The sequence below is a fragment of the Dermochelys coriacea genome, chromosome 6 (assembly GCF_009764565.3).
Source record: "Dermochelys coriacea isolate rDerCor1 chromosome 6, rDerCor1.pri.v4, whole genome shotgun sequence".
Classification (NCBI taxonomy): domain Eukaryota; kingdom Metazoa; phylum Chordata; order Testudines; family Dermochelyidae; genus Dermochelys; species Dermochelys coriacea.
In genome coordinates, this window is record NC_050073.1 from 410,052 (window position 1) to 435,386 (window position 25,335).

At 55.8% G+C, this 25,335-nt stretch overlaps 1 protein-coding gene across 1 annotated transcript; it reads left to right on the forward strand.

Moving 5' to 3' along the window:
- Positions 1–882: 882 nt before the first annotated feature.
- On the forward strand, positions 883–20,206 carry LOC119857470 (RLA class II histocompatibility antigen, DP beta chain-like). The gene is made up of 6 exons (XM_038406465.2): positions 883–1,031; positions 2,102–2,426; positions 15,885–16,184; positions 16,625–16,729; positions 17,472–17,653; positions 18,049–20,206. Exons 2-6 carry the CDS (start codon positions 2,354–2,356, stop codon positions 18,277–18,279), a joined length of 891 nt encoding a protein of 296 aa, XP_038262393.1. The 5' UTR covers positions 883–1,031; positions 2,102–2,353; the 3' UTR covers positions 18,280–20,206.
- The last annotated feature ends 5,129 nt before the right edge of the window (positions 20,207–25,335 follow it).

Genomic DNA, 25,335 nt, shown 5'->3' on the forward strand with positions numbered 1-25,335 from the left:
TATTGGACAGTTTCCAGCCCGTGGGAGAGCAGAGCTAGTGCTCAGGGCAGTGGCAGCGCGCAGAGCCCCGTGGCCCCCCTGCCTAGGAGCCGGACCTGCTGGCCGCTTCTGGGGCGCAGCGCCTGGACAGGTAGAGACTAGCCTGCCTTAGACCTGCAGCACCGCCGTCCGGACTTTTAATGACCCGGTGCTGACCGGAGCCACCAGGGTCCCTTTGCCAGGGACTGACCCTCTCTGCCCCACTGTGCCCCCATTTTCCCGGCCCCTTACTCCAGGGACAGCCCCCCCCCCCGCTCTGTCCCTATTTCCCCAGCCTCTCGCTCCAGGGACTGATCCCTGCCATGCCCCCTTGTGCCCCGATTTGACAGGCCCTGCATCAGCTCCTCCCAGCCAGGCAGGTGAGTCCTGGGGGTGGGCGAGCAGAGCAAGCAATGGAGTGGGGGACAGGTGGGACACAGGGTGGCGCCTCAAAGGAAGGGGCGGGGCCGGGCTGTTCAGTTTTCAGGGATTAGCAAATTGGCATCCTTAGACGTGCTCCCCAAGCCCCAGAGTCCAGCATGGAGCTGCCTCCCCGCTGGGTGCTGGAAGGGGCGCAGGGGGCTGTTCTGGGGTGACCCCCAGCCAGCACGGGGTGGGATGGGGGCTGAGCCACATCACCATTGCTGGGGGGACCCAGCCCCCTCCAACCCCAGGGGATTCACCCCAGCCCAGCGAGGAGTGGGTCATGGGTTGGGGGGGCTGGGCCCTTCCCCTGGATGATCCGGCTGGGTGAGTGTCTGGGTGTGAGGGGATCAGTAACTGTAAACTCTTATCTTCGCCCTTTGCCCATTGTTACAGCCCCTCCCTGTGACCCATGGAAAGTGAAAGTGAATTCCCTGCCAGGTGTAGAGCTTTCATCTAAACAAAGGGAATTCGCTAGGGTCCCTGCCAGCCCCTAGAAGGAGAAGGAGACAGGGACGCTGGGGAACAGAGGGCAGGACCCATGCGGCTGGGGGGTCTCCTCCTCTCCCTCCTCGTCCTCGGGGTGGCCGGTAAGTCCAGACCCCCTGGTGTCTCTGGGGGAAGGGCAGGAAAGGGCAGGGCCCCGGGGCTCCCCGGCAGAGTAAAGTCCCGGGAATGGGACCTGGGAACAGGTGGGTCAGTCACTGCCCAGCTCTGCCTGGCCTCAGCTGCTGAGTCTGCCCTGAGCCCGTGTGAATGCCCCAGGGTGTGAGAGGAGCCGGGGGAAGGAATGGGAGAGCCGCCGGGGATCCCAGGGGCAAGGGAGGGAGGTCGGGGTCTGAGCGAAGGGACGGGTACACTGCGATCTCAGACAGGGCACCGGGGACCTGCTGCCCCCCAATATCTTGGTGTCTATCCAGGCACAACCTCTCAGCGGTGACCTGGCTGGTCACCTCCTCACCTTGCCCCGGGGACAGGAGCTTGGGAATAGCCAGGCTGGAGCATCCCAGTGCCCCTCTCGTCTGGGGTCCTGCCTCCCACAGCAGCTGGCCCCCGACATTGGGACATGAACATCCATGGACTGACCTGCCCCTAGAGGAAGTCCACCCCCCCACCCCCACCCCATGACTGCTCCATTTGGGGCTGGCTCAGGCTCAGAAGGAAGCAGGGGGGTTAGAGCCCTTCTGCTAGGTCCCCTTTGTGCTGTAGCCCAGCTGGGAGTGCGTGTGTAGACGGGAGGGGGGGGGAGGTGTTTATTACGCTGTGTCGTCTAACCCCAGCGCTGCCAGCACTGTGCCCCCAGTGGGGTGAGCCAGGCTCGTGCAGACAGCCCACAGAGATCGCTCGAGGGACATGAACAGGGCTGGAGCGAATGTGGGAAGAAGCCCAGAGCTATTTGCAAAACCTCCCTTTGGTGCCTTGTCCTGGTTCTGTGTGGGACGAGTTGGGAAGGAGAACGGGGGGTGGGAAGGTGTCTAGTCACTGATACACTCAGGGGAGCCAGAGAACAGCCGACACCTGCCCCAGGTACCCCACCAGCCCCTCTTCCCTGGGGGACCAGATCCCATCACTGGCTCGTCCATCCCCAGACAGCGACCTCCCCCCTGCACGGCCCAGCCCTGCACAGAGCCCCAGCATGATTTTCTCTTTCCCTGTGCAGGTTCCCGGCTGCAGATAGTCACAGATCCCTCCTCCCGGGCCCTGCTGGGCTCTGGGGCGCTGCTGAAATGTCGGTTCGACGTCGGGGGGCCAGTCGATCTGCGCTCCCTGCGGGTTCAGTGGTTTCTGTTTGAGGAGAGGATCGCGCAGTACGACCAGGGCAGGGGAGAATCCCAGCCCAGAGCGAGCATGTTGCAGCAGGAGTTGAAGATGGGGGACGCCTCCCTGTCGCTCTCGAGGGTGACGGTGTCGGATGAGGGGCCGTATAAATGTGTGTTGGTTAGGTACGGAGCAGCTGCAGGGAGAGACGACCCTCCATGTGCTTGGTAAGGACAGGAGAAGAGTTCGGACATTCCCTGGCTGGGAACTTGGGACTGGCTGTTCCTGCGTTGGTCCCACAATCCCGCAGGTGGGAGGAGGGGATGGGGTGAGGACTTGTCTACACAGGGTTGTGTCAGTTTAACTAAAGGTGTGAATTGAAACTGAGTTCAGTAACCCAACACCAGCTCCCCAGTGGACGCTCTTGCTGCAGACTGTGACCGGTGTACAGCCGTTCAGGGCACGCTGATAAGCATCAGGTTTAAGGAAAAGTGAAACAGCAAAAGCTAAACCAGCAACAGGATGTGTGTAGACGAGGCAGGCGAGGGTGTGAACACTGGCCCAGGCAGAACGAGGCAGGGATGGATTTCAGACATAGCCAGCTCTCCCACCTGACGGTGTCACTGTGACGATGGCAGACCAGTGCCAGCTCATGCCAGGTCCCCGTGTCTCAGCTGAACACTGGCAGAGACAGCGCTGGAATCGGCCTGGCTCACCTGTGGTGTAATATCGCTACGACAGTGAGTCCAGACCGGTCAGCAGCTGGGTCACCACTTGCCCTGCACCCTGGGGTGCCTCCCAGCACTTTCTGCTGTAGCTCCCACCCCGGGCTCCTGAGAACCAGACCAACAGCTGTCCGGTCCCACCCTGTGTGTCAGTGTGTAGCCGCAGCCCTGGGCTAGCAGCTCTGACCCCGCAGCCTGTCAGCAAACCCCAGCCACACTCTGGGTTCCACCAGACGTGGTTACTTACTTACAACATGCTCTCTGTCCCCGATGTTCCCCAAATAGTCTGTGTTCTGCACTGACCAGCCCTCTCCTGGGCAGTCCAGACAGCTTAGGTCCATTGCCCCCTACAGAGATCAGTCTACAACAGTCTGCTGCCATACAGGGAGTTACCCCAACAATTCACAACACTGGATTCGTTTTAAATAAAGAGTAAACAAGATTATTTAACTACAACGAGAGAGGTTTAAGTGATGTGACAGGGTCAGGCCAGATGGGTACAGGAGAGTGATAGAAGGCAGATATATTAGCCCCAGGTTAAGTAGGTCCCTTTTCCCTGGGTAAGGTAACAGGGAAGTTTCCAGAACAAGCAGGAAATTTCTGGAAACAATCAGACAGGCTGATTAGAACACCTGCAGCCAATCAAGAGGCTGCCAGAATCAATTAAGACAGGCAGGCTAATCAAGGCACCTGGGTTTAAAAAGGAGCTCACTTCAGTTTGTGGTGCGTGTGAGGAGCTGGGAGCAAGAGGCGCTAGGAGCTGAGAGTGAGAAGGCGTACTGCTGGAAGACTGAGAAGTACAAGCATCATCAGACACCAGGAGGAAGGTCCTGTGGTGAGGGTAAAGAAGGTGTTGGGAGGAGGCCATGGGGAAGTAGTCCAGGGAGTTGTAGCTGTTGACAGCTGTTCCAGGAGCCACTGTAGACAGCTGTGATCCACAGGGCCCTGGGCTGGAACCCAGAGTAGAGGGCGGGCCCGGGTTCCCCCCAAATCCTCCCAACTCCCTACTTGATACTGGAGGAGTTGACCCAGACTGTGGGTTCCACCAGAGGGGAAGGTCTCTGGCCTGTTCCCTGATCCACTAGGTGGACCAGCAGCGACTGCGGGGATTGTTCTTCCTTTCCCCAAGCTGGCCAATGATGAGGCTAACTGAGTGAATGGCAGATTTGAGCCACGAAAGTGGCCAAGCTGAGGGCTGCCGTGAACCTCTGAGGTGAGCAAATCCGCCAATAAGTGCAGGACCCACCAGGCAGAGGCGGAACTTTGTCACAACTGGTGTCAGGAGTGGGATTTGGCGTGAACAGCACGGCGGAAGAAGGAGGGTGTTATTTAAAAAAAAAAAAGGGAGAGGGGATTTTTTCCCCCCACCACAATGGAGGAGGTAGTGCGGGCACTGATACAAGCCACAGCTGCCCAGCAGGAGCTACTCATGTCCAAGCAGCCGCCCAACAGGCGGCAGTGCGGCTGCAGCAAGAGACTAATCACCTGCTGATGGACGAGGCTGCTCAAGACTGGGCTATGTTGTGGGAACTGGTAAACCAGGTAAAGGCCCTTACAGAGCTGAACTGCGGCCATGATGGGACGCAGATCATGCGGGCCAGCAATTGGCTGCAGAAAATGACGTGGGAGGATGATGTAGAGGCATACCTCCTAGCCTTTGAGAGGACAGCCCTGCGGGAGGCTTGGCCCCGAGAACAGTGGTCTGGCATCTTTGCTCCATTCCTGTGTGGGGAGGCCCAGAAGGCCTACTATGATCTGCCTGAAGAGGTTGCGGCAGACTACCCCCAGCTGAAAGCAGAGATCCTGGCCAGATCTGGGGTAACGACCGCAGTGTGGGCCCAGCGATATCATGAGTGGAGATACCAGGAAAACAAAACCTCGCAGTCCCAATTATATGACTTCATCCATCTCGCACGAAAGTGGTTATGAACTGAGTCCCGGAGTCCAGAGGAGATACTAGAGGTTCTGGTCATCGACCAATACATGAAAGGACTACCACCAGACCTTCACACCTGGGTAAGCCAGAACGAACCCTCCACCTATAACGAGGTTGTCGCGCTGGTAGAAAGGCGAAGGACGGCGAGGGAGCCGACCAGTTAAGGAAGAAGCACTCTGGGTTAAACTAGCAGCACCAAGCCCTAGAGCTCGAGTGATGGGGCCACCAGGAGAACCCAGGTGGAAAAAGAGAGGGGCTGAAGGCCACCAGAAGCCACAAAGAGTCGGAGCACTGAGGGGAAAGAGGATCGTGATGTTAGACTACCCAAACCAAGAGACCAGGGAATGCCTAGGGCTCCATACAGATGTTACACCTGCGGCGAGTGGGGACACATGACTGCACAGTGTCCCAATGCTGAGGAGCCTATGCAGTGTAACCTGGGGAACTAGGCAGACCCATGCTCCCTAATCATAGATTCATAGATACTAAGGTCAGAAGGGACCATTTTGATCATCTAGTCCGACCTCCTGCACAGCGCAGGCCACAGAATCTCACCCACCCACTCCTACAAAAAACCTCACCTATGTCTGAGCTATTGAAGTCCTCAAATTATGGTTTAAAGACTTCAAGGAGCAGAGAAGCCTCCCTCAGGTGACCCCGTGCCCCATGCTACAGAGGAAGGCGAAAAACCTCCAGGGCCTCTCCAATCTGCCCTGGAGGAAAATTCCTTCCTGACCCCAAATATGGCGATCAGCTAAACCCTGAGCATATGGGCAAGATTCACCAGCCAGATACTACAGAAAATTCTTTCCTGGGTAACTCAGATCCCATCCATCTAATATCCCATCTCAGGGGATTAGTCCTATTTACCCTGAATATTTAAAGATCAATTACTTACCAAAATCCCATTATCCCATCATACCATCTCCTCCATAAACTTATCAAGTAGAATCTTAAAACCAGATAGATCTTTTGCCCCCACTGCTTCCCTTGGAAGGTTATTCCAAAACTTCACTCCTCTGATGGTTAAAAACCTTCGTCTGATTTCAAGTCTAAACTTCCTGGTGGCCAGTTTATACCCATTTGTTCTTGTGTCCACATTGGTGCTGAGTTTAAATAATTCCTCTCCCTCTGCTGTATTTATCCCTCTGATATATTTATAGAGAGCAATCATATCTCCTCTCAACCTTCTTTTAGTTAGGCTAAAGAAGCCAAGCTCCTTAAGTCTCCTTTCATAAGACAAGTTTTCCATTCCTCGGATCATCCTAGTAGCCCTTCTCTGTACCTGCTCCAGTTTGAATTCATCCTTTTTAAACATGGGAGACCAGAACTGCACACAGTATTCTAGGTGAGGTCTCACCAGTGCCTTGTATAATGGTACTAAAACCTCCTTATCCCTACTGGAAATGCCTCTCCTGATGCATCCCAAAACCGCATTAGCTTTTTTCACAGCCATATCACATTGGCAGCTCATAGTCATCCTATGATCAACCAATACTCCAAGGTCCTTCTCCTCTTCCGTTACTTCTAATTGATGCGTCCCCAACTTATAACTAAAATTCTTGTTATTAATCCCTAAATGCATAACCTTACACTTCTCACTATTAAATTTCATCCTATTACTATTACTCCAGTTTACAAGGTCATCCAGATCCTCCTGTATAATATCCCGATCCTTCTCTGAATTGGCAATACCTCCCAGCTTTGTATCATCTGCAAACTTTATTAGCACACTCCCACTTTTTGTGCCAAGGTCAGTAATAAAAGATTAAATAAGATTGGTCCCAAAACCGATCCCTGAGGAACTCCACTGGTAACCTCCCTCCAGCCTGACAGTTCTCCTTTCAGTAGGACCCGTTGCAGTCTCCCCTTTAACCAATTCCTTATCCACCTTTTGATGTTCATATTGATCCCCATCTTCTCCAATTTAACTAATAATTCCCCATGTGGCACGGTATCAAATGCCTTACTGAAATCTAGGTAAATTAGATCCACTGCATTTCCTTTATTGAAAAAATCTGTTACCTTTTCAAAAAAGGAGATTAGGTTGGTTTGGCACGATCTACCTTTTGTAAAACCATGTTGTATTTTGTCCCATTTACCATTGACTTCAATGTCCTTAACTAATTTCTCCTTCAAAATTTTTTCCAGGACCTTGCATACTACAGATGTCAAACTAACTGGCCTGTAGTTACCCGGATCACTTTTTTTTCCTTTCTTAAAAATAGGAACTATATTAGCAATTCTCCAATCATTCGGTACTACTCCTGAGTTTACAGATTCATTAAAAATTCTTGCTAATGGGCTTGCAATTTCAGGTGTCAATTCCTTTAATATTCTTGGATGAAGATTATCTGGGCCCCCCGATTTAGTCCCATTAAGCTGTTTCAGTTTCGCTTCTACCTCAGATATGGTAATATCTACCTCCATATCCTCATTCCCATTTGTCATGCTACCATTATCCCTAAGATCCTCTTTAGCCTTATTAAAGACTGAGGCAAAGTATTTGTTTAGATATTGGGCCATGCCTAGATTATCTTTAACCTCCACTCCATCCTCAGTGTTAAGCGGCCCCACTTCTTCCTTCTTAGTTTTCTTCTTATTTATATGGCTATAGAACCTTTTACTATTGGTTTTAATTCCCTTTGCAAGGTCCAACTCTACTCGACTTTTAGCCTGTCTCACTTTATCCCTACATGTTCTGACCTCAATTAGGTAGCTTTCCTTGCTGATCCCTCCCATCTTCCACTCCCTGTATGCTTTCTGCTTCTTCTTAATCACCTCTCTAAGATGCTTGCTCATCCAGCTTGGTCTACAACTCCTTCCTATGAATTTTTTCCCCTTTCTTGGGATACAGGCTTCCGATAGCTTCTGCAGCTTTGATTTAAAGTAATCCCAGGCCTCCTCTACCTTTAGATCCATAAGTTCTTCAGTCCAATCCACTTCCCTAACTAATTTCCTTAATTTTTGAAAGTCAGCCCTTTTGAAATCAAAAACCCTAGTTGCAGATTTATTTTTGTTAATCCTTCCATTCAGTTTGAACTGAATTAGCTCATGATCACTTGAGCCAAGATTATCCCCTACAACCATTTCTTCTATGAGGTCCTCACTACTCACCAAAACCAAATCTAAAATGGCATCCCCTCTAGTCAGTTCAGCAACTACTTGATGAAGGAATCCATCAGCTATCGCATCTAGGAAAATCTGAGCCCTATTATTATTACTAGCACTGGTCCTCCAGTCTATATCTGGGAAGTTAAAGTCTCCCATGATCACGCAGTTTCCATTAGTATTTACTTTATTAAAAACATTAAAAAGGGCTCTATCCATATCCAACTTAGATCCCGGAGGTCTATAGCACACCCCAAGCACTGTTGTAGGAGAGGCTTTACTAGTTATCTTCCCCAATGTAATTTTTGCCCAGACGGACTCTGTCTTATCCATTGCATCGCTTCTTATTTCTTTACATTCTACCTCATCATTGATATACAATGCTACTCCACCACCTTTACCTTTGTTTCTGACTTTCCTAAACAGCACATACCCTTCAATACCTGTAGTCCAGTCATGACTACTATTCCACCATGTTTCTGTTATCCCTATACTATCTGGTTTCACTTCCTGCACCAGTAGCTCTAGTTCCTCCATTTTGTTACCTAGACTCCTCGCATTGGTGTACAAACATCTTTATTTTTGCTGTTTGGCCTTGCTCACATTTTGTACCCTATTAGGCACAGTCATTCTACAGCCAGTATAACCTATTAGACTGGTATCTACACCGCCCTCGCTCCTTATATACATTCTCCTACCCACGGCTGGATCCTTTCTTACTTCGTCTTCTTCCCTCTCAATGCTAAAATTTGGCGTGGAGATTACCTGGACATCTCCCAACCATCTCCCCCTAATTCCTAGTTTAAAGCTCTCTTTATCAGTTGTGCCAGCCTTGATCCTAGAAGTCTATTTCCTTCCCTACTGAGATGAAGTCCATCTCGAGAGAACTGTCCTCTGTCCGTGAATGCCTCCCAGTGGCCATACATCCCAAAGCCCTCCTTATAGCACCACTGCCTAAGCCATCTGTTGACAGTCATAATCTTGTCACACCTTTGTTGCCCTTCTCTAGGAACAGGAAGGATCCCCCTAAAGATCACCTGAGCCTCAATTTCCTTAAGCATCTTCCCCAGCCTAGCATAGTCTCCCTTAATACTTTCCAGCGAGAATCTAGCTGTATCATTTGTTCCCACATGAAGGATAACTAGGGGATTCTTTCCCGCTCCCTTTAGGATCCTTTTCAACCTCAGGTCTACATCCCGTATCTTAGCACCCGGAAGACAGCACACCCTTCTATTCTCTGGATCAGCTCTAGTTACAGGCCTGTCTATTCTTCTCAATAAAGAGTCCCCGATCACATAGACCTGCCTTTTCCTGGTGACGGAGCTATTCTCCAGTCTCTCCCCTATTCCCTCTGGCTGCAAGTTCTTTCCATTCCTATTTTCCCTTATAATCCTCTTCAACCCATCCTGTATCCTCCTGAGGCTCATATTTGGTGTAGTCTCCCTTGACTCTTCCGCTTTTCCTATAGGACTAGCCTCTCTTCTCTTCTTCCTTACCCTTCCACCTTCAACAAGTACCTGCTAATCTACCTTGTGGGGGTCTCACTAACTTCACATATGTATACTACACCAGTGAAGCTAAATGGGGTAGAGACCACAGCACTGGTTGATTCAGGGAGTGCTGTCACGCTTGTCTCGGGGAAGCTCGTGAAGCGTAGTCAGCTGCTGTGGGCTAAACATATGGGGATAATATATGTCCATGGGACAGTTGGTTATTACCCCACCATCCCAGTAAAAATCGAGATTCAGGGAAATGCTACTGAGGTAGCAGCAGGTGTAGTCCCTAAACTCCCATACCCAGTGCTCATAGGGAGGGACTTCCCAGGGTTTGGAGACTTACTCCCGGTAGGGAATTGGAGAAAGGGGGAAGCCCTGAAAGTAGTGAGGCATCCACAGTAGACTGTCAACCCCCAACCTTCTCTGAAATATCCCCAGATTTGTTCTCCCCTCCCAGACAGCGTAGAAAGACGAAAAGGGAAAGAAGGGCAGCTAAGGCCTTGGGAACCCGAATACTGGCCCAAAGCCAGAGGGTCGCTCTCATAGGTAGGCGGACCCGAGCAGCTGAAAAGAAGGCCACCAGGAGGGAGAAGCACCCGAGTCTGACCCGCACCCTAATGCCTCTGAACCAGCAGAGGCAACAGAAACTGGCCCCCATGATCACGGGCAGAATAGCCCTGAGAGAGGAAATTTTGGATGGGACCAGGTTGAAGACCCCAAGTACGACAACATTAGAAAGGAGGTGACCGAAATAGATGGGGTCCCCATGGAAGGGAAAACCTAGGGACCAGGACCCTACTTCATAATGAAGAAAAATCTCTTATACCGGGTTGCACCAGTACAGGGGCAGAAGATACAGCAGATCCTAGTAGCTCAAAAACACCAGAATGCTGTATTAAGTCTGGCCCATAGTCATCTTTTTGTGGGGCATTTGGGGGTAGGGAAGACCCTGGCACGGGTCCTGCAACGATTCTTCTGGCCCAGAGTACATGAAGACGTGCGGAGGTACTGTGCGCCCTGCCCGGAGTGTCAGCTGCACAGTCCCCGTCCCCACTTGAGGGCACATTTAGTACCCCTTCCCATCATAGAGGTCCCCTTCGAGCAAATAGCCATGGATCTAGTGGGACCCCCGGAGAAGACAGCCCGGGGCCACCAATATATACTTGTCGTTCTGGATTATGCTACTCGCTACCCGGAAGCCATCCCCCTGCAGAACACAGCGTCTAAAACGATAGCTAAAGAGTTGGTGGGGATCTTTGCCCGAGTGGGGCTACCAAAGGAGATTTTAACAGACCAAGGTACCCCATTTATGTCAAAGCTAATGAAAGACCTCTGTGCGCTGCTCCATATACATACCCTGAGAACTTCAGTCTATCATCCGCAGACCGATGGGGCTGGTAGACAGGTTTAAACCGAAACCCTCAAAGCAATGATAAGGAAAGTGGTAAGTCGAGACAGGAAGGATTGGGACACCCTACTACCCTACCTTATGTTTGCAACCCAGGAGTACCTCAGGCCTCAACTCGGTTTTCCCCTTTGAATTATTATATGGACACCACCCCGTGGCATATTAGATATTGCAAAAGAAATCTGGAAGAGGAACCCAATGAGGGGAGAAATATAATTGACCATGTGTTGCAGATGCGAGAACGGAGAGCCCGGGTCACCCCTATTGTACGGGAACATTTGGAAAAGGTGCAGGAGGCCCAGTGAACCCATTACAATTGCCAGGCAAAAGTCCAACAGTCCCAACCAGGGGATCGGTGATGATGTTGGTACCCGTGGCAGAAAGCAAGCTTTTGGCCCAATGGCAGGGGCCCTGTGAGGTAGTTGAACCCGTGGGGGAAGTAACCTACAAGGTGCAGCAGCCAGGATGCTGGAAACAAGAACAAATTTATCACACTAACCTCTTAAAGCCTTGGCACCAGCGAGAGGCATGTGTAGTGGCCCAAGAGACCCCAATCCAGGGAAATAACATGCAGGAGCAGATCAGGATATCCACTGATCTGACACCAAATCAGAAGAAGGAGGTAACTGAGATGATCAACCGATACCAGGACGTGTTTTCAACCAAACCAGGCCGGACCACCGAAGCCTATCACCACATTACCACAGACCCTGGGGCAAAGGTCACTTTAAGGCCCTATCGGGTCCCAGCAGCAAAAAGGGAGGAGATCAAGACAGAGGTAAAAAGGATGTTAGAGCTGCGAGTCATTGAAGAGTCCCACAGTCAGTGGTCAAGCCCGATTGTGTTGATGCCTAAACCCGATGGCACCATGAGGTTTTGTAATGACTTTCACCAGCTGAATGAGATATCCAAATTCAATGCATACCCCATACCACGTATCGATGAGTTAGTTGACCATCTGGGCAATGCCCGATTTTTGGCCACCCTTGATTTAACGAAGGGATACTGGCAGATTCCTGTTGTCAAAGATGCAAAAGAAAAGACGGCATTCTCTACCCCAGAGGATCTGTTTCAATATACTGTTCTTCCTTTTGGACTGCATGGGGCACCTGCCACCTTCCAGCCTCTTATGGACAAGCTCCTACGGCCCCATACCAGTTATGCAGCGGCATACCTGGATGATGTGATTATTCACACTCCCGACTGGGAGACCCACTTGGAAAAGGTGGAAGCTGTTCTGGAAACACTAAGACAGGCTGGCCTCACAGCCACTCAGCCAAGTGTGCTATAGGGCTAGCCGAGGCTAAATACCTTGGCTACATTGTAGGAAGGGGCATGGTCAAGCCCCAACTAAACAAACTAGAGGCTATCCAAAATTGGCCCCAGCCGAATCGAAAAAAGCAAGTCTGGACATTCCTGGGTGTGGTGGGGTACTACTGACGATTTATTCCCAATTTTGCTACCAGAGCGAGTCCCCTGACAGACCTGATAAAAGCCCAGGGTCCAGACATGGTGAAGTGGACAGATGCTGCAGAGAAAGCATTCATGGATCTACGGAGAGCCCTCTGCAGTAACCCCATGCTTATAGCCCCAGACTTCAACAAAGAATTCATTTTACAAACAGATGCATCTGAAGTAGGATTGGGAGCGGTCCTATCGCAGATGGTCGGAGATGAAGAACACGCAATCCTCTACCTCAGCAGGAAACTCCTCCGGAGAGAGCAGAAGTATGCTGTGGTTGAAAGAGAGTGCCTCGCGTGCCTCGCTGTGAAATGGGCCATAGAAACACTACGTTATTACCTTCCGGGACAACGGTTTACCCTTGTGACCCACCACGCACCCCTCCAGTGGATGCAGTGAAATAAAGAGAAGAAGGCAAGGATGACCAAATGGTTCCTGTCCCTACAACCTTTCCAATTCACCATACAAAACCGGGCTGGAAGCCACCATGGCAATGCAGACGGCTTATCATGGGTACACTGCCTGACGTCCCAAGTTGCCCAACCCCATGGTGTTGAGCAGAGAGGGGGGATATGTGACAGGGTCAGGCCAGATAGCTACAGGAGAGTGATAGAAGGCAGATATATTAGCCCCAGGTTAAGTAGGTCCCTTTTCCCTGGGTAAGGTAACAGGGAAGGTTCCAGAACAAGCAGGAAATTTCTGGAAACAATTAAGGCAGACAGGCTGATTAGAACACCTGCAGCCAATCAGGAAGCTGCTAGAATCAATTAAGACAGGCAGACTAATCAGGGCACCTCGGTTTAAAAAGGAGCTCATTTCAGTTTGTGGTGTGTGTAAGGAGCTGGGAGCAAGAGGCGCTAGGAGCTGAGAGTGAGAAGGCGTACTGCTGGAAGACTGAGAAGTACAAGCATCATCAGACACCAGGAGGAAGGTCCTGTGGTGAGGATAGAGAAGGTGTTGGGAGGAGGCCATGGGGAAGTAGCCCAGGGAGTTGTAGCTGTCGCACAGCTGTTCCAGGAGCCACTGTAGACAGCTGTGATCCACAGGGCCCTGGGCTGGAACCCGGAGTAGAGGGCGGGCCTGGGTTCCCCCCAAATCCTCCCAACTGTCTACTTGATACCGGAGGAGTTGACCCAGACTGTGGGTTCCACCAGAGGGGAAGGTCTCTGGCCTGTTCCCCGACCCACTAGGTGGACCAGCAGAGACTGCGGGGATTGTTCTTCTTCCTTTCCCCATGCTGGCCAATGAGGAGTCTAACTGAGTGAACGGCAGATTTGAGCCATGAAAGTGGCCAAGCTGAGGGCTGCCGTGAACCTCTGAGATAAGCAAATCCGCCAATAAGCGCAGGACCCACCAAGCAGAGGAAGGACTTTGTCACAGTGAGTACAAGTCTGCGGCGTTAAAGTCAGAAATGGTTACAGGAGAAATAAAGATAAAACGTTTTCTGAATGTAACAAACTAGACTTGGTTCAAGGTGAGGTTCTTCCCACGGGTTCCCAGTGACACTGCTGCCCAAATTCCCAGGCCAGGATCTGCTCCCAGCGTCCAAAGGCTGTTTCTTTTGTCTGCTTACACCAGACAGAGAGAGCTGGGTAGGGAGCTAGAGCTTGGGGTGTTTGTGCCCCTCACTTTTATAGTTCAGTCACTCTTTGAAAAGCACTTTCCTGAGGGTCACCCCTGGTTAACGTTCAGACAGTAAAGAAGGTGACGTGTCTGGTGGGGAAGGGGGCTGCATGTTGTTTCTTCTCACCTCTGTTGCAGTTTTTCCCTTGTCTCCCATCTTCCCCCTCTCGCTGTCTGAGGACCCTGTTTAGACCTTATAGATAAATGGAGCTAAACACACATTCCTTTGTTAAAGACCTGCCTGTCCAGTCCTGTCTAACTGGGGCTACGTGGGCTGGAATGTGGCAACCAAAGACCAAGACCCTAGGTAAAGGGACACCTGGTTTGTGCAGAGGGAGGGCAGGAAGCCCCACAAGCTGAAGGGCAGGAGAGGGAAGTAGCCCAGGGGAAGGAACCATTAGTTCAAGAGGTTTACTGCTATCCCTAGGGCCCCTGGGCTGGGACCCGGTGTAGAGGGCGGGCCCGGGTCCCTCCCTCTCCACTCCTCTCCTCTAGGACACTAGTGGGGCAGTTATAATACCCCAGTTCAGGGGCAAGAAACGGTGCCCTGAACCCACCCTCCCCCCCCCAGAAGAGAGAGAGCTTGAGACCCATCATAGTAGTGCTGGCAACTTGCCACAAGGTCAAACAGGCCCAAAAGACGCTCCAAAGAAGGCAAACAACCCTCAACAGGGACTCAAAAGGAGCGGGCAGACTCTTCAGCAGGGCCCCTCGCCCCAGTCCGTCAGGGTCCTGACTGCTGGGAACTCAGGGACGTGTATAACAAATGCGTCAGCCAGGGTGCGAGGCCACAGGCACTGGAGCTGTTCTGCAAGCTGAGCTGTGGGGAGTGACCTGCCCAGCACAGTGCCCCAGAACGGGTGACCGTGCCCAGTGTATGGAAACACAGGGACCAGTCAGCACAGGGCTAAGCTGTCGGGGGGGTGCACAGGTTAACCCCCCAAGAGCTGTGTTAGCTACACAGGTACCTGTCCCAGGAATTAGGACCCTAAGCAAGTTTCTGAGGCCTGCGTTCCTCAGGCCAGGAGTCCCTCCTGCGCACATCAGACCCACAGAGGTTGCACCGTGACTGACAGCCCTGGGAGCACTGACCGCTACCCATATTCTGTGTGCACAGCCTACCGCTGTGACCAAGAGCCGGTTCAGAGGGGACGTGATCACAGGCCCTACGGACCTGCCTGGAGAAGCGATGTCTGAGAGCAGACAGCTGTTCTGTCCAGCAGCCAAAGGCAGAACGAGATCTAGGGGCTTGAAGTTGAAGCAAGACACATTCAGACTAGAGACCATGTGCACGTCTTTCCCAGGGAGGAGACTAAATGGCTGGAACAACTCACTGAGGGAAGTGGTGGGTTCTCCCGAGTCGCTAACTCCCGACGGGACTTTCTAACAGACAGTCTCTAGTTCCGCCAGACGTGCCAGGCTGGCGGCAGGACTGACTGCGGGGAGGCTTTTGGCGCTAGGTATGTGGCAGGTCAGATGAGAGGATCCTAATGGTGCCATTTGGCCATAAAATCTATGAATCCTGCCCCCGGATGTAATTCCTTTAGGGGGAATCCAGCTGCCCAACAGGTACATGAAATGCACCCAGATAGCTGAGTGCTGGGTTCGGATGGCCACTCTCTTCCTGCTCCTAATAGATGTGAGCAGGGAAAATTGTAACCCAGCCCACTCCTGACCTGCCTGGCGCTGACACCTTCTGTACTATGGACCCTCAATCACCATGTCTGAAGCACCTTCCTACATCCTACTGGGGTAAAACCTCAGAGGTGACCCGGGGTGTTTTGTGCACCAGAACAATATAGATTTATTGCTGGTGGGACATGGGTATATCTGTATAATTTACACTCAGATTGGCTCATGGGGGTAACCCAAAATTATGATGTATACGTCCAGACACGGCCCCAGGACTGTCTCTCTCATTCCAGCTGCTCCCAGACTCTCCATCCCCCGGCGATCGGCTGGGACAGACACAGCGAGCTCCTTCCCCTGCCACGTGTGGGGATTCTACCCTGGGGATGTCACCGTCACGTGGCTGAGAGATGGGCAGGTTCTGACCAACGTCACCCCATCTTCCCCCCAGAGGAACTCGGACGGGACCTTTAACCTTACCCTGACCTACACCTTCACCCCCACCGCGAGGGACTCCGGTAGCATCTTCTCCTGTCGCGTCAGCCACTCGGCTCTGGCTCAGCCCCTGCGGGAGGAGTTCCCTCTGGATGTCACAGGTGAGGGGGTGCTGGGCTCCCAGCTGGATATTATGTGCTGAAGGATGCACTCAGTTGAGTCTGACATGGGACCCCAGCAGAGACCCAGGATGGTACATTAGGGGAATATTGGGGGTGTGGGTGGGAGGCTGGAGGAGCACTCAGGTCTGACTGTGGCATTAGAACAGAAATGCCAGGGCAGCTGGCACTCTCTGACCCCCAGCTTCCCCCCCCACACACACACACACATCCCACAGGCCCCAGGCTGGGGACAGAACAAGGCTGTAATTCTGCCTGACAAAATACACTGAGAAGGGAGAGGCCCAACGAGCCCCAGGCAGCCCTGTGCCTCCATCCTGCACCCCCTGGAGGGTGGGGGCAGAGTGGGGAGGGCACCGCACATCATGGGGAGCTGCTGTGAGCCGGGTCTGACTTTCTCTCCTTTTCCCGTTCCCGGGCAGGAGTGGATCACACCAGCGCCGCGATCGGGGCAACCCTGGGGATCCTGGTTGCAGGGGGAGCTGTGGCTGCAATAGCTGTTTACTTTTGGAGGAAGAGGCGGAAAGGTAACAGGGGACGGTGCCATTGGCCAGTGGGGGCGGGAAGGTCTGTGTGGCCCCAGAGGGAGCAGAGAGTCTGGGGTGGGCTGAGAGGTCAGGGACACCCCAGGGGCTGCAGGGCTGGGGGGGGTGTCTCTACAGACTGAGCCCCCTGCAGCGGACGACTCACACCTCCTGATACTGGGGGGCACAATGTAAAGGGGGGCATGTGACTGCCCCACGTGTTGTCTCTAGGAGGAACTTCCAGCCCCACCTCCCTGCACCAGGGCAGCCAATCCCCCCCCCCCCCGCTGGCTCCTGGGGGGGTTGGGGCCACGGGCAGGGAGCATGTGCCTCTGGGCCTTGCTGGGGCCAGCCCTGGCCCTGGGAGACTCACAGCACCAGGGTCTCCCCAGAGGTCGCAGACACCTCAGTGTGGGTGGGGTCAGGCAGTGCCCCCACCTCCAGTGCTGCAGGGGCCAGCGAACCTGCTCTCAGCGTACCCCCAGTGACCCCCCGCCCTGCGCCCAGCTTGGGGGCTGCCGTGCTCTGCCAGCCCCAGCCAGAGATACCTGCGGGGGGTGTCTATGTCCTTCTCTCACTGCGTCTCCCCAGCTCGCTTGGCTGCTCTCCCTGGCAGCTGGGGGCAGAAAGGACCCACTTCTCACGCTTTTACCTCTGGAGGGACTTTGTTCAGCGCTTCAGTTTGTAGCAATGGACTGATCACCGTGCCCCTCCCCGTGCCAACCCACCTCTCTCCCTGTGCCAGCCCAGCGAGCCCGGGCTGAAGCGGCTGAGCGAGAGCAGCAGGTCCTGCAGCAGAAGGAGGCTGAGCGACAGAAGAAGCTGGAGGAGGAGAAACGCTGCTCCCAGGAGAACCGAGAGAAGCTGGAGGGCGAGAGGAAGAAGCTGCTCGAGGAGCAGGACAAGATGCTGGATCAGAAAGTGAAGGTACCGGGGGGGCGCAGGTGCTAAGGGGGCAGGATGGGTACAGCCCGGGCAAGGGCACCACTGCCACCAGCCTCAGCCTGCCCAGGGGTGGGAGTCCTGTGTGTGGGGCAGCTGGGGCGCTGGCAAATGGCAGGCAGGGGGGCGGGATTACCGGGCTAGATGGGCCCATGGGGCGGATCCCCTGGAGACGGGATTGCTGGGGGGTGCAGTGTAGGGAACAGAGCAGGGCCTGTCCCCTCCAGCAGGGGGCGGCAGGGACACAACCACCCACCCACTCCCTAGCCCCCCTGCCCTGGGTCCCCGTTCCCCCCAGCCCAGCCCCACCTGTTGCCGGGACTCCTCCCCTGTCCATGGGGTGGGCTGGGGATCCCCCTAATGCTCTTGCTGCCCCCCAGGAGCTGGAGGCATTGCTGAGGGAGAGGGTCCAGAAGGAGGCAGGATACAAGGAGCATGAGATCCAGTGCCTGCAGCAGCAGATCAAGGAGCTCCAGAAGCCATGGATCGAATTACCTTTGCCCACAGTATCCAGCATCATCGACAATGCCGCTGGGGCCGTCGGCTCTGCTGTCGGGGCCGTCGGCTCTGCTGTCGGGGCCGTCGGCAACTTCATCCGGGGCTGGCTCTGATGGGGTCCCTGGCCTCCCGCTCGCCTCTCTACCCCAGCACACTGTACCAAGACGCTTTGCCAGCAAGCAGCTTAGTAATGGGTCAGTAAAGGGCTGGGTCAGTCCAACTGCAACACTGCCAGCTCTCCACCCCCATGCTTCATGGCCTGGGCTGGGTCAGGGAGGAATATGTCGCCCCACAAGGCCTTGCAGGGAGGTGCATTGTGGGAGACGCGCTACCTCAAGCTGCACGGGGGGGTGGGGGGAGAGGGATACCGGGATGGATGGGCCCATTGGCCTGATCTGTGGGGCAGGACCCAGGCGAAGTGGCCACCAGAACGTCACCCCCCAGGGGGAGTGAGACGCTGCCCACACCTAGGAACCCGGAGCCCCCCAGCCTGGGCCCCTCCTATCATGGACTCCCAGGCTCTCTTGGCTCCGTACAGCCCCTGGTAGGAACCTCCCAGTGTGACAGCTCTTCTTGGGGGTCCACTGTCTCTGGGGTAGGCCCTCTGGCCTTGCCGCCTCTTGGGACCGCACCTCTGAGCCCCCAGCAGCCTGGCTCTGCCATGGGCCCCTCAGGGAGTCCCCTCGCTCTGGGCCCCTGGGGTCCCCACCCTAAGAGGGAGCAATGCCCCCTGATCTCTAGCTACAGGGACTCCCAGACAGCTTTTATTGAATGTCTGGACCCAGCAGAGGCAGGTCTCAGCCCCCGCCAGCTGGGTCTGTCCCTGTCCGCATGGGCTCTGGCTGCTCCTTATCCCCAGCCCAGCCCCCTCCTTCCAGCCGAGCCCCCAATATACCCTCCCCCACAGCCCCTCCTCCACCCTTTGTCTTCAGTCCCAGGTGAGCAGGCCGCCTGGGCCCCTCTCTGCCGTCCTTTGTTCCCCCCCAGCTGGTCAGGTCCCTGGGCCCCTCTCTCCTCAGCCCATTGTCCCCCAACTGGCCAGAACCGGCTGGTTCCCAAGCTGGGGAGTCCCCTGATCACCAGTCGCTGGGTCCCCAATCTCCAGGCCGGTGTCCGGGGTCCTGACTGCAAGTTGAGGTCACCCCTTGTCCCCTGCAACAACAAACCCCCTCTCCCACTCCCTCGTTACGTACGCAGTACACAGGGAAACGGAGGCACGCATAGTCACTAAGAAACCCCCCCACTTTGTCACACCTCTCCAGCTCCAGGCCGAGGGATGGGAGCTGGCATGAGTGGGAGGGGTGCCTCTCTCCTTGCCTTAACAATGAGGAGTCCTTGTGACACCTTAGATTAACACATTTATTTGGGCATAAGCTTTCGTGGGCTAAAACCCACTTCATCAGATGCATGGAGTGGAACATACAGTAGGGAGGTATAAATACACAGCATATGAAAAGATGGGAGTTGCCTTACCAAGTGGGGGGTCGAGGCAAATAAGCCAATTCAATTAACAGTAGAGTACCAAGGGAGGAAAAATCACTTTTGTAGTGGTAATGAGGGTGGCCCATTTCAAATAGTTGACAAGAAGGTGTGAGTTACAGTACGGGGAAATTAGTATGGAAAAATCAGTTTTTGTAATGATCCAACCACTCCCAGTTTTATTCAGACCTAATTTGATGGTGTCCAGTTTGCAAATTAATTCCAGTTCCGCAGTTTCATGTTGGAGTTGGTTTTTGAAGGTTTTTTGTTGAATTACCACTTTTAAGTCTGTTATTGAGTGACCAGGGAGGTTGAAGTGTTCTTCTACTGGTTTTTGAAAGTTATAATTCTTGATGTCAGATTTATGTCCATTTATTCTTTTACATAGGGACCTCCCCTCAAACCTCGCTCATGTGTCTGGGTGTTTTTGCTGCTCTCTGGGGATGTGAATCACGCCCCTAAAACTAAAACATGTAGGAAGCTGTGTGCCGGGACAAGCCGGAAATCTGCCCTGGCGGTGGGCTGCCAAGGCAGGGTCAGTGCTGTGAGATCGCTAAGCAACAGGGTGTCTAGGGATTAGAGCAGGGGGCTGGGAGCCAGGACTCCTGGGTTCTCTCCCTGTCCCTTGGAGGGAAGTGGGATCTAGTGGTTAGAACCGCCGGGAGGGGCGGGGGGAGAGCCAGGACTCCTGACTCGGGGAGGGGGGGTCTAGTGGTTAGAGTGGGGTGGGGTTGGGAGTAGACAGCAACACCGGGTGACTGATTATGGGGCACCGGCAGAGCTGTGGGGGGAAAGCAGGTGACTGCGGGTCGGGAGTGAGGGGGAACTGGCAGAGCTGTGGAGGGGCCCAGGGCTGGGCTGGCAGGGGCTGTGGGTTGGGAGTGAGGGGCACCGGCACGGCTGGGTGGGGGCTGCGGGTCAGGAGTGAGGGGCATCGGCACGGCTGGGTGGGGGCAGGGGCTGCGGTTTGGGAGTGAGGGGCACCAGCATGCAGGTGGGGCCAAGGCTGGGCTCTTGGGGCTGCGGTTTGGGAGTGAGGGGCACCAGCACGCAGGTGGGGGGCAGAGCTGGGCTGGCAGGGGCTGCGGGTCAGGAGTGAGGGGCACCAGCACGCGGGTGGGGCCAGGGCTGGGCTGTCAGGGGGATGCGGGTCGGGATTGAGGGGCACCGGCGCCATGGGCCGGTTCCCCGGGTGCGGGGCCTGTTGTGCATCCATCCACTCGATGACTCTGGCACAAATGAGCCCTGGCCGCCCAGCTGGTGTGGTTGGGTTCACGGCCCTTGGCTCATACGAAGCCAGAAACGCCCTGCCTGACGCCTGGTCCAGCTGGTGCCACCCAGCCCAGAGCCTTCTCCCTGTGCCGCCAGCCGGGCGGGGCGCCAGGGCGGTGACTCCTATGTGGCCTGGGGGTGACGTCCAGGGCCTGGGACCTGCAAGGGGTCTGCCTGCCGTGGGCGGCATGTGAACCGCTGGCTGGGGGAGGCCCTAGCCCCACCCCTTCCACCCGAGGCCCCTTCTGCACCCCCTGGAGCCAAGAGACCCCCCACCGTGGCCTCCAGCTGGCTGGCTCGTGTCCACAGCCCCGGAGGGCCGGGAGGGAGAGTGCATGGTGCTGCTGCAGCCCCCCCAGCCCCAGGAAGGGGGGCAGCAGGGCCCCAGGCTCTGGAGCCAAGCAGCACCACCGAAGTGGGGCCCTAGGGGTGGAGTGTGGGCAGGGCAAGGCCTGGCTGGTTTGGCCTCCCCTAGCCCCGCCCGTGCTGCCTGCATAACCCGGAGGAAGGGGAAGCTGAGCTGTGGGCACTGCCTCGCAGGGTTCTTAATGTTTCCTCTGAATATTGTGGGAGTGCCTCAGTTTCCCCTATGCAGTTCTTAAGTATCTAGGTGGTGGGATCAGGGTGTATGATCATTGCAGAGCCCTAGAGGGCAGGTGTGTGAAGGGGTCCTGACACAGAGAATGGCCGACACCCTGTTTCCTGGTCACTGATGGCCTGGCCCTGCCCCCCTGCAAGGTGAGAGCTAAAGGGTTGGAGTAAAGAGGAATCAGGTGCCCTCCTGGCCCTGTCGTCTAATAAACCTTCTGTTTTACTGGCTGGCTGAGAGTCACGTCTGACTGCGCAGTTGGGGGCAGGACCCTCTGGCTTCCCCAGGACCCCGCCCGGGTGGACTCGCTGTGAGAAGCGCACGGAGGGGCAGAGGATGCTGGATGCTCCGAGGTCAGACCCAGGAAGGGGGAAGCCGGGTGAGCTGCGTGTCCTGCAGACAGGCTGCGCCCAGAGAGGAGACTTCCCCAGAGTCCTGCCTGGCCTCGTAGAGAGCAGCTCCAGAGCATCGACCAGGGACTCCATGACAACTGGTGGCAGAGGTGGGATGTACTGCACCCCGTGGATGGCGCTTCCTGCAGTAAGTGACTGGGGGGCAGTAAAACGAAGGGGGATTGATGAGGACCAGGCGTGCTGAAGGATCAGAGAGAAGCGGTTTCGGGGGGGCGGTTAACCCCTGGGAGCATGTGACCAGCGAGACGGACTGTGCAGTAATGGGGTCCCCCTGAGGATTGTGGTGAGCAGTCTCGGGGCGGAGGAGCCTGCGGCTTGGCCCTGGGAGAGAGAAGGACTTTTGCAGTAACAGGGTTCCCCTGGGGATTGCAGCGACTGGTTCCAGGGGCGGAGGAGTCTGCAGCTCAACCCTGGCAAAGAGGTGGTGACCTCGAGAAGGGCTGGCACACTAGGGGTTCTCCCTGGAAACTGTGGGGAGCTGAGAGCACACAGGCCTGTGAGTCCACAACAACTCAGAGCGGAGTGAGGGCCTGTCACCATCTCCTTCAGAAGGACATTGTAGCCCTTTGTGCAGAAAGAGAGGGTTGTGCATTGGAAAGTTCCCCAAAGCACAGTTCATCGTGCAGCTGGAGGAGGATGATCACTCTAAGGAGCAGATTCCTGACCCAAATCGGGCTATAGCAGGATCTGGGAGCAGCTGGAGTGGTAGCCAGGCATCCCCAAGACTTCTGTCCCTGACCAGATGAAGGTCTTCACGATCGGGTTCCCCATCGGAGGATCAGAGACGGACGGGATTGGAACTGAGTCCGAGAGAGCAAGAGGACTGGGAGAGACAGTGAGAGCCCAAGAAAGAGCTGCAGAAGCAGCAGCAGCATGAACTGGTGGTGGTGGAGCGGAGAGGCAGAGGGGACCTCCCAGGGGTGAGCGGGGATAGACCCCGGGGTGCCAGTTCCGATGGGGACCTCGAGACTAAATTGCTGCTCCTGGTTAAGGAGGGGGGGGATGTGGATGCCACCTCACTGCCTTGGAGCAGGCTGGCGATTTGACCCTGCGGAAAAGCCCCGGTGTCTAGCTCCCTTGCTGGGTCCCAAGGCCATAGACTCTGTCAGCCAGATAGGTGGGGAGGTGGACAGGCTCCCACACCTGACCCCAACCTATATGTCTGTGTGGAGTTTCCGAGGGCCAGGCCCCTCGGACCCCCAGTGGGAGCGGAAGGTGATGGTCAATGGGGAGACATTCCTGGGGTGGCGAGCTCCTGGGACAGAGAGAACTGTTATCAGGCCCCTGGTGGTGCAGCCTCAGATGCTGAGGGGCTGTGTGAGCTGTGTGAGGGTCCCAGGGATGAAGCCCCTCGCCCTGCCGATGGCCCAGATCCCTGTGCAGACCCAGGAGGGGTGGATCTGGCTGGTCGTTGGGGTTCTCCAGGATACCAGCTGCGAGACCCTGTTGTGGGGTGAATGTGTTTCTTTGGGACAGGATCCAGGCCCTGCTCCTGTAACAGCCAAGGGTGTGAACTTGAATCCAGGGAACCAATCGGTGGAGAGGGAAATGGTCAGTGAAAATGCAGATGACCTGGCTGGCAGCGGGGAGGAGCTGCTAGGCTCAGGATACCTGCCTGCCTGTAACCAGCCCCCTGGGGCTGGGTGGGACAGAGAGATGCTCCCTGCCCCCTTGCACACTGGAGAGGGGGCTCACGCTGGCTCTGATGCAGTGAGGAAAGCAGCGAGCTCGCTGCCTACCCCCACTGGGACAGCAAGGGCAGCGCTGAGCACCGTGGGAGCTGAGACCCCAGCTGAGTGGGGAGAGACACAGGCAGGGCAGGGGATCTCTTGGGAGTGGCAAGGTGCTTGGTAAGGAAAGTCTGGATGAGCCTAGGCAGCCTTGTGAGCTGATGGCTTTGTCTAGTCAGCAGGGTGGGAAGGCGAGGAGAGTGGAAGGTGAGTATCCCTGGACCTTACCTGTTAGCTGGGTGGAGAATTGGGACAGGGAAGGAAACGTGCCTGTGTCTGTCAGGGGTATTGACTTGCCTGTGGAGGGAGCTACCCCGGTCTCCAAGCAGTTGTCTGTGAACAGCCCTGTGTGCTGGGACCAGGGGAATGAGATCCCGAGCTGTGTGTCTGGGAAAGGAGAAAGTGTCTCCGGCTCTTTGTCTGTGGAGCAGACAAAGACCCCAGCTCTGTTGGGGTCCCCACACCCTGCCCTGGGGGTGTGATGGGGGGAACTGCCTGGCCCTTCCGCTTTGGGGAAGCAGGGGCAGCTGTCATCTCCCCCCTGAGCTGGCTCCCACCCCCCTCGCCCTCCTGCCTGTCTTGGGCAGAGCCAGGGGGAACCCCCCCAGGGTAGCAAGGGGCCTGTCGCAGGGAGATCCCAGGGCAGTGGGGGGCCCTGTCTTGGGGAGGTCACAGGAACCCCAGGGGCAGTGGGGGGGCCAGTATCAGGGAGGTCACAGGGGAACCCCCATGGGCAGTGGGGGCCAGTCTCAGGGAGACCCAGGACAGTGGGGGGCCCTGTCTCAGGGGAACCCCAATGAGCAGTGGGGGGCCCTGTCTCGAGGAGATTCAGGGCAGCGAGGGGCCCTGTCTCAGGGAGGTCACAGGGGAACCCCAGGGCAGTGAGGGCCCAGTCTCGGGGAGACCCCGGGGCAGTGAGGGGCCAGTCTTGGGGAGACCCCGGGGGACCTGCGGCGGGACTGGCCCCATACTCACCAGCTGCCGTGCAGCATAGGGCCAGCACGGCCCCGCGCAGACACATCTCCGGGGGTGCGTGCAGGGGGCAGGAGGCACCGTCACTGCACCGGCCGTGCCAGGCCTGCACTGATAAAGGGCCAGCCATGTGGCAGGACCCCGATAAGCCCCGAAAGTGGCCAGTAGCCCCCTGATTGGCTGCCATGTCCCGTCCCATCCCCCCCAGGCACACCGGTGCCGTCTGCCTGGGTTGTTTTTATCCTGGGGCAGCCGGTGACCTCTTGGGGTCAGGACCCAGGTACCCCCAGGACACCTGTGTCCCCTTCCCATGGCACCCATGTAGGGCTATCCCAGCCAGGCATGGGGGGCGGTTCCCTGCCCCAGGCCTGCTCTGGGTCAGCGTGGGGACCCCAGCCTGGGGTGGTTCACCCCCCACCCGGCTCTGGGCTCCGCTCCCCTCGGATTATAGTCGCCCCTTCCTGGGGCAGCGCTGGCCGAGCCCAGCCAGGCCTCAGGCAATGCCCTGGACATGGGACACCCTCTGCTCCCTCCAGGGCAGCGTCCAATCAGGGAGAGGGGCCGGACCCTGCACCCCCTGGGATGGGGCAGCCCCCGTTCCCCTCCCAGGGGGCCTGTCCCACCGCCCCAGACACAGAGAATGTGGGGCTGGGATGGGGGCTCAGCGGCGGGGTTCACCCCCCTGACCCCCACATCACAGACGAGGACATGGAC

Coding starts and splice junctions, on each gene's coding strand:
- LOC119857470 (XM_038406465.2), top strand. CDS start 2,354: ATGAGGGGCCGTATAAATGTGTGTTGGTTAGGTACGGAGCAGCTGCAG. Junction 16,185..16,624: donor GTTCCCTCTGGATGTCACAG/GTGAGGGGGTGC, acceptor GTTCCCGGGCAG/GAGTGGATCACACCAGCGCC. Junction 16,730..17,471: donor TTGGAGGAAGAGGCGGAAAG/GTAACAGGGGAC, acceptor TCCCTGTGCCAG/CCCAGCGAGCCCGGGCTGAA.